General features: G+C 44.8%; 1 protein-coding gene and 1 long non-coding RNA gene across 4 annotated transcripts in view; both read right to left on the reverse strand.

Moving 5' to 3' along the window:
* Positions 1-6975, reverse strand: part of LOC142602942 (uncharacterized) — a 28700-nt gene extending 21725 nt beyond the window's left edge. Inside the window, exons 1-2 of one of the 3 annotated variants that reach the window (XR_012836797.1) lie at positions 4856-5856; positions 1343-1487 (exon numbers count right to left, since the gene is read on the reverse strand). This is a non-coding gene — a long non-coding RNA (uncharacterized LOC142602942). Of the gene's footprint in view, positions 1-1342; positions 5862-6416 lie in introns of those variants that run through there. The other 2 variants (XR_012836794.1, XR_012836796.1) reach the window with 2 other exon arrangements.
* The window catches only part of PDE6D (phosphodiesterase 6D), a 39052-nt gene extending 31759 nt beyond the window's left edge, over positions 1-7293 (reverse strand). Inside the window, exon 1 of the mRNA XM_075761383.1 lies at positions 7080-7293. Within this exon, the coding sequence (XP_075617498.1) occupies positions 7080-7129 (50 nt within the window). The 5' untranslated portion in view covers positions 7130-7293. The remainder of the gene's footprint in view (positions 1-7079) is intronic.
* Positions 7294-8316: the final 1023 nt, after the last annotated feature.

The following is an 8316-nucleotide window of genomic DNA, read 5'->3' on the forward strand; positions in this document are numbered from 1 at the left end:
ATGTGGTTCTTAACTGCTGTTCATGAGAACCTCAGCTACTGGTAGGTGTCTTCTGGACAGAGCCTCCCACCAGTCCTACTGTGTCTACTAGGATGTGATGCCAAATGGCTTTGGAAACTTCACAGTAATGCCCAAAGGGTGTATGGGGGGTGGTCTTCACTCAAAAAACATCATTCTATTCTTTAATGCTGCTCTGGGAGTGATGCTACACAGATGCCAAACCTCTTGTTTCTGTGGGTGTTCCTGATGGAGTCTCAGGATAAAGACTGCTTCTGAGAATAGTTTTTAGTATTTAGTGCTCAGTACTGTAGTTTCTTGCACATCAAGTGCAAATACATGATCTGCTCATTAGGGTGTATGAGCAACAGATGTGCAAAAGTCACCTTTCATGTGCTTACAGAACTAACTTTTGATAAATTTTGCTATACTTACATGCAGAAAAAGACAAAATTCAATATTGCCTGGTGGAACCTAGCATACCTCATACCTCTTTAACTCTCTAGATGTAAACAAAACATTGGCTTATCTTTAATGGAAAGTCTGAGCTCAAATTTGAAGCTGCCTTAATTTCCCAGCTTAGATAGGGAAATAGAAGAGGCTTATATTACATAAACTGCAGGTCGGAGTACAGTGGCCTGCTATCTTATGAACACCATGTAAAATTTTCACTCAACGTTCTTTGCAAATCAACCTAAATTCAGAGATAATCATATGTAAAAGCAAGTCAAATCAGCTTCCATGCTAAGACTGCTTTAGCTAACAGAAAATTGTTTTTTTTCCCCAGAGACATGGGAGACACATCAGATGTGTCTACAAAAAAACCCTACTCTGAATAGTATCTGTTTAACTTGAGGATTTTTAGATGTCTTCTCTGCTTGTCTTATATCTGTGTAAGCTTGGTTTTTTTCTACACATGTTGGCTGTGAAGATGCATGGGGGTGGAGTTAGGGGTGGGGAAGAAGCTCTATCACTTGTCATTTAATGGATTAAATGACTATCTTCTGTGTGGAAATGTTGTAACAATGGCTGCAGCATAAGACACCAATGATTTCCAAGGATTTTGGTATCTGCTGAGGATGCAAAGAGTAACTGAGATTATTTTCCCTTATTTCCTTTATATCATATTAAGATAATTTTGCTAATGACAACTGCAGTATTTCAGGTAACTTACTAGGTCAGCACTAAGTAAGCAATTAAAAATATTGCAATGATAATTCCAGTGATGCTGGATGGGTAAAGTTTCAAGAGATGAAAGGACAAATCTTAGAAATAAAATACCAACAACAAGGTGCTAAAATAATATTGCTGACTAAGAAGATCTCAAAAGTCAGTGTCAACTTACACTTCCAAACCAGTGTCAGTTAGATGTATTCTCTGTAGTACCTGGAAACTCATTTGTTTCCTGTGACTGTGGAGCTCTCAATGCCCCTTCCACTATCAAGGGCACAAAGCACCACTTCCAACGCTACGGGTGGATTGCGTTAAACCTGAAATGAAGAAAACTGATTGTAGCTCATTCAGATATAAAGTTAATGCAAATTATTGTTTAAGCATAACTAAATATTTACACTTTTTTCAATGAAAGTGAACAGGGGAAGGACATGAAGTTTTCAGTGTTCACTGAGGAACCAGGCAGGTAAACCCAAACCTGGTAAAATTGCTCCTACTTCATTTACAGGTACGTCTCATGACTTATACATAAGAAACACAGTAAGAGTCTGTGTTTAGCATACCAGAACTATAGATCATCGCATATTGTAGAACTTCTGTCAATGCTGGAAACAATTCTGATATGGTAAAGACACCCTGACCATAGTGACACTTACTTAACTACCAAGTACAACCTGTCTAAAGCTTCTATGTGAAACTCTGGCCTCTCTGAAACAAGTATCTCTTGATGCTGCCAGGGTAGAAACTTGTTCTGCAGTCACACTAACTTGGAATGTAGACAACTCTTGCTTATAAAGTACTCTAAGGTTTGTAGACAGGAAAGTGGTAATGAAAGTTCAAGAACAGAAGACCATATTTTGAGATCATATAAATCATAAACTTTATGTATTAGATGGAAGAACATTCTAGTTTTTAGAAATCAGAAACATGGATGGGGGAGCACAAACTCATGTTTTCTACAATGTTTTAAAACTGCATTGGTGCAAGCTACGTGCAGGTTCTGCTTTGGCTTCCTACAGAGTACACTGCCCAGAAGCTGGGCAGCCTTGTTCCCTCTTTCAGCTGGCCAGTGTCTCCTTTTAACACATGAGTTTGGTGATTCATCTTTCTATTCAATGGCAAGAAGTCTAAACAAACCAAGATCTGAGGAAGTGCACAGAGGAAATCTCAAAATAAAGGGGAATTTTTAAGCCAATTAAAGTTGCTACCTTGTTAGTTTTGTAAATAGTACAACAGATAAACATTTTAAGTGAGTAAGCAGCTAAAGATCTATTGGGCCTAACAAATAAATTGGGAACTCAATTTGATGGAGTTTGTTTGGATTGCTTAACTTTTGAATGCTGCATCAAACTAGTTCAAAACTTCAGTGACTATTCTAGGAATTGATAGACAAGACTTGTCGTTGACTACAGTTTCTGTGTGTACAGTAGAAGTTGGAAACAGAAGTCTGTCTGCAGAATAATAAAAGTTCACAGAAGTTCTTAATGGTTTCTGGTATAACCATATTTTCATTACAGATCTGGTCATTTTTCTAAGAGGCTAATGCTCTGCTAGAATGATTTCCCAGACAGAAAAATGATGGTGAGAAGAGGATTGGAAGAAGCTCTGGGAGCTAGGAGGATGTTGCACAGGGAACTTTGGGGAGTCCAGAAAGTAGGACATAGAAAGTTTTGCCTATAAATGTCTGCATGCCTGAGCTACAGGTATATGTTTATACTGACCATAAATACTAGTTTCATAACTCCATAATTATTCTGACCTACAGTTAATATTGTCTCTTCATGCCTATGTTCACCATATTAATTTCTTTCAGGAGACTTCTGAAGTACAGTAAGCTATACTGCATAGCCTTAAACAGAAGTTCATGGAAAAACTTGTCCTAAACTGGTAAATAGCTATATGGCAACTAACACTATGGAGATCCAATTTTTATGAGATTCCTCTGTACAGAAGCAAATAAAATAGGTGATATCTTGTTTGACTTCTAAGGTTTAAAATAGAAATGGATGTGCTTACTCATATGTTGAGAGGCTACACTTAGCACCTTAACTATGCTATGAGACTCAACTGACTCGTTTGAGTTTTCTCTTCCTTGCTGTTCTGGCTGAAGCGTTACAGGAATAAGTGCATAAAGAAGCTGAACTGTGATCCCTCAAGAATTTGATGTGAATCTGTTGTTGCAAACCATGGCTGGGTATTTCTATTCTACATCATGTATGCTATGTAAGAAAGCAAAGCACGTATGCTTTCCAAGTGTTGGCAAACCAAATTAAATAAGATAACTGTCTGAGTGTTCTCATTCTAGTGAATGTAGTGCATAAAAAAAAATTTTGTGCTAGTCTTTATCAGAACAAAGATAAATAGGCAACCCACAAATTATCAAAGGGGCCATCAAAAAAAAAAAACTTCTGGGTCTTGGCTATTAGCAAAATACATCATCAGTGTGTTTTTATGAAAAAAGATGTTAAATACATACATTTAATAGTGTACACTAACTCTAAAAATTGACAGAATGAAACCTGAAGAATGTGTTGAAAAGGTAAGTGAAGGTCAAGTAAGTAGTTGCTCTGTAGCTTGACAGAATAACTGTCCCATCTTCTGGAGAAAGAGGCATAATCAAATTTCATGTATTTGAGATTATAGGACCAGCTGTGCATAAATAATTGCAGAAATAAGACTTGGCTAGTACTCCAGAGGAATGAATCTTCAGTTACCAGCTGAATCAATATTGCTTACAGTTGAACAACAGTCTGCATTTTCACAGTACTAGACTACCTGTGGATATTATTATGTTAAGCGTAACAACCGCTGTCCAGGCAAATGCCTTCAAAAAAGGGAGTTGGTGAATATTCTTACAAGCTCTGTTAACAAATACTGTCTCTGAAGAAATGACAAGCTATAAAAGTTTTTGCTGAGGGCTTTCAATCTTTTACTGCAACACTTACTGGACTGTCAGTGTTCAATTTTTAACTGGTGCCATAAAAATTCTTAGGACCAGTGTAATAAAGTAAAACGAATATCCTCATTTGCCTGCAAGCATCAAATATTTCTCCTTTGGTTATAATCTCTTTAAAACAGCAAAATCCATGAGAAGAGGGAGTAAATGGCTTGAATTTCAGGACACTAGCCACAACATGTTTTTGCACTAGTGTCATAGAGGAAGGAAAGAGTATCTGCATTAAAATTAGAAGGTGGATTTGGGCTATAATTTAATTTCTACAGTAGCATGTCCCAATCAGTTGGAAAGCTTGTAATTGACCTTCTCAGGAACCACAAGTAAACAGAACTTGTTTGAGGAAACTTTGATTACTCAACGTGAACTGGATTTCCAGTTAGAGTTCCTGTGTATTTTGAAAGCTTGCTTCCTACCCTATCAACTGATCTTGCCACACAAGGAATCCAATACATACAGATCCTAGGTGTAGTACTGTGCTAGTTTCTTGTGCTAAAAGCAAGTTCAGTTTGAAGTGCCAAGTTTGCAAGGTGTGCTTAAGTTGGTGGAGTTGAACTCCCTCCTGGGAGGGGAGGAAAAAGTTTTCAAGTACTCAAAGTATAAACTTAACAGCTTTTTAGAACGTGTTTTTGTCTTCCTTAATAGAAAGGAAATTAAATCAGCACACACAGCAGTAGAGTGGGTGGAAAATAAAGCATCTCTTTAAAATATAATGCTCCCTAGAATACATACTCGCTCTTAGAAAGGAAGTGGAAGTCTGAGCTGATGGCTGCCTTACAGAGAGCACGGTCACATCTGGGCTTGAGTACTTTCCTGTGTGGATGGTGCAGTATCTCAAGGCTTCCTCATAAATAAGGAATGTCTGTTCAGCTGCTCTTCTAACTTACTAAAGGCATACACAGATGTTCTTTTCAGCTAGCTATGTTAACTTGCTAAAAGTTCCATTTATGAAATGTTCGGAGAAACTTTCTAGTTTCTCAGACTTTATACTACCTGGCCCCATGGCAGACAGTGACCTGAGCTGTTGAAGTACTCTTAACATGTTTTTGGAGAAGCACAGTCAAGGTTTTGCCTAAAACTGTCCTGTCAGAAGTAAAAATTAATATCAGGGTTTTTTTTTTTTTTTTTTCAAGGACAAGCCAAGGAAGACTAAGCTTGAGGTACTTCAAGCTGGAACTGCAGAGTATTTCACCTAAAGCTGCTTGTCCATGCTATGGCTGCTTGAGATAATGGAAGTTTACCTTAGGTTTGTCTAACTTCCTTCCTCTCAAAGTGCAAAAAGTATTTTCTATTCAAGCCAAATGACAACAAAATGGGTTATTTCCTCTCAAGGTAGACAAAGGCCTTCATGTAAATTCTGCTATCCAGCAAAGACTATATACAAGCAGCACTTAGAAGTTTGTTCCCTACTGTTAACTTTCCAAGCATTCCTCACTTCTACCAACAGCTCAGTCTGGTCTTGTCAGAAGCTTATTCTTTTTCTAATTGCCAGCACAAAAGGTTCTTAAATCATGTTTTGACAGCTAAAATACTACATCATCATAAACAAAAAGAACTGTCAGTAGTGCTAGGGCAGCAGCAAAGGAACTAGATGCAGTACTAAAAGCTGGGGGATGGGATAGTGGTTCAAAAGTTAAGAAAAGTAACTCCATATAGTTTGATAGCAGCTGTCTAAATCTAACCTAGAAAATTAGATCCTGCTACAGCTGGCACAGAGATTATGAACATCTCACCGGACAAACCCCCCCCTCCCCCCCCCCCCCCCCCCCCCCCCATTTAGAAATAATAGCATTAGATCAAGAAAGTATTCTGTTCCCCTTGTCCTTTTCATTGCAAAAAAGAAAAACAAACCAATCCTCAACAATTTTCTGGTGTCTAAAGGTCAAGTTAGCACACTTGCATTTGCCTTCTAAGCTCAGGAGAATCCACTACAGTAAAGTACTGTAGCCTTATTTTACATGTGGCATATTTCTCCCACCCTTAGTTTGCACATGGGCCTTTAGGTTGAGCCTTTCTGTACTTCACTAAAATCCTGAGTTGGAAGGGTGCACACAGGATCTCACTTCTGACCTCAGATCTATCTCATTTCATCAGCATTAAATTCATACTTGGATAACACAGACACGAAATGAGAATGCTTTTTGAAAGCTGCAACGTGAAAAGTTTTAAAATGAACTGCACAGAAAGGCATTAATACCTAGAGTATGTCAGCATTAGCAATAAAAGCATTGTACGACCAACATGACATGTGCCAGCACCTCACGATATGAAAAGGAACAAGATACTTAGTTACTTCTGGACCTGAAGACCAGGTATTTCCTTTCCGAGCAGAGATGCCTAAGCGCAGGCCGGAGGGGAAGGAATCAGATCTTCCTGGGACCGAGGGCACCGGGTGCCGAGCTACTTCACCTGCCCTCTGTGAGCTGCCCTCGCTGCCGAGGCGGGGGGCTCCCGCAGCTCGAGGGCCGCTGCCCTCCTGCGCAGCCCCTTTCCTCCGGCCGCCCATCAGCAGCCGCCCGGCGGACAGCTCCGGTACGGCGGGACGCCGGAGTTGGGGCCGGGGAGGCCGCCGCCGCCACCGCCCTGGGGACTTTGGCCATCTGCCACCGCCCCGATGGGGACCCCCGCCGCGGCTGGCAGCAGCCCCCCGCGGAGCAGGGGCGGGAGCCAGGCCCCAGTGCTCCTTCCCCCGTCCCCAGCCGGCTCAGGGCCGGTCCCAGCCCCGCAGGGGTACAGCCGGTTTTAGGGGGAGGGACGCCTTCCCCCGCGCGCCACCGGAGGGGCGAGGACGCCTTGGGAACAGCCCAGCCGGGGAGGCGTTTCCATGACAACCCCCTTCCCGCCCCGGGGGCCTTGCACCCGCCCTCGCCACAGGGGGGCGACGAACCCCGTACCCCTCCCCCCCTTCCTTCCCGGCCGGGTCCCGCCCGCCTCACGGCCCCCGTCGGGAGGATACAGCTTGAAGCCCCGGAGGATCTCCTTGGCCCGCTCGTCCGTGGCCGACATGGTCCTGCCGCGCCGCGCCGCGGGCGGACGGGGCTGGGCCGGGCTGGCCTGGCTGCGCGGGCCTGGGCGGGAAGGCGGCGGTGACAGCGGCGCCTCAGGACCCCCCGCCCCTCCCCCCTCACTCCCTCGCACCCGCCACTGGCCGGCGCAACCAACCCAAGCGGCCTCCCGCCGCCCCGCCCCCCTGCCCCCTCTCTGGCCAATCATCCGCCGTCATCACCCAGCCGTCCCGCCTTCTGGTGCAGGAAGGACGGCGCGGCTGCCCAATCAGACGGCGCACCCGCCCGCCCGCTCCCCTCCCTCATTCAAGGGCGGCTGCGCAGCGGTCGTTAAGGCGTACGCCCCGGCCGAGCCTGACGTCGCCTTGGGACGGGAGTCGCCGCAGGACAAACCTTTCCCGGCCGCTCCGCTCCGCCGTTGTGAGGCCGGGCCGCGGGGGGGCGCGGGCCGGGACCGGCGGAGGGAGCGGGCGGGCGGGCGCCCCTGCAGGCGGTGGCGACCCGGGCGAGGGGAGGCCTCGGTGGGGTGTAGTCGAGGTGGGGAGAAGCCGCCACAGGCCTGGTCAGCGCCGGCCCGACCGGGCGAACGGCCGCCTGGGCTGTGCCCGGTCTGCTGGAGCTCGGTGGGCAGGTCTGGCAGCGAGGTCATCCCCCGGGCTGCTTGACGGCAGCTCAGCCGGGCTCCAGCCGCGAATTTGGGTGGTTAGGGGACCAGGGTGTTTGCTGTGCTCAGACCCAGAGCAACTTCTGTGTGCCGAGGCCGGAGCTAATAGGGCCAGCGTTATGGAGCAAGCTTAAAATAAATAGTGTGTTTTCCCTAGAACAAAAGCAGCCTTCTTTGTGCAAAAACTTGGCCTCGTGTTTGTGTAACAAAGTAGATTGTGGGGGAAAGTCTCTGGTTCGTTAGCGCATCCTGGAAGCCAGGCTGCTCTTCAATATAAGCACCACAAATTAACTCCTCCATTAACAATCTGGGCGCTGCTAATACAAAGCATTAATAAGTCATGAGGAAAAATAAAGGCAGCAGTGGTAATCCAGGCTCAGAACAGGACCAGTGAACAATTGGGCTGCCATCAATACATTTGTGGCTCTGCTTGCCTCCAAATCAGCTGCTGTACAAATGAGGAGAATGTGAACATTAATAAAGGACGTGTTTAATGCATGAGAACAAGGCCACTGTCGGTATAA

The sequence above is a fragment of the Balearica regulorum genome, chromosome 9 (genome assembly GCF_011004875.1).
Source record: "Balearica regulorum gibbericeps isolate bBalReg1 chromosome 9, bBalReg1.pri, whole genome shotgun sequence".
NCBI classification, from domain to species: domain Eukaryota; kingdom Metazoa; phylum Chordata; class Aves; order Gruiformes; family Gruidae; genus Balearica; species Balearica regulorum.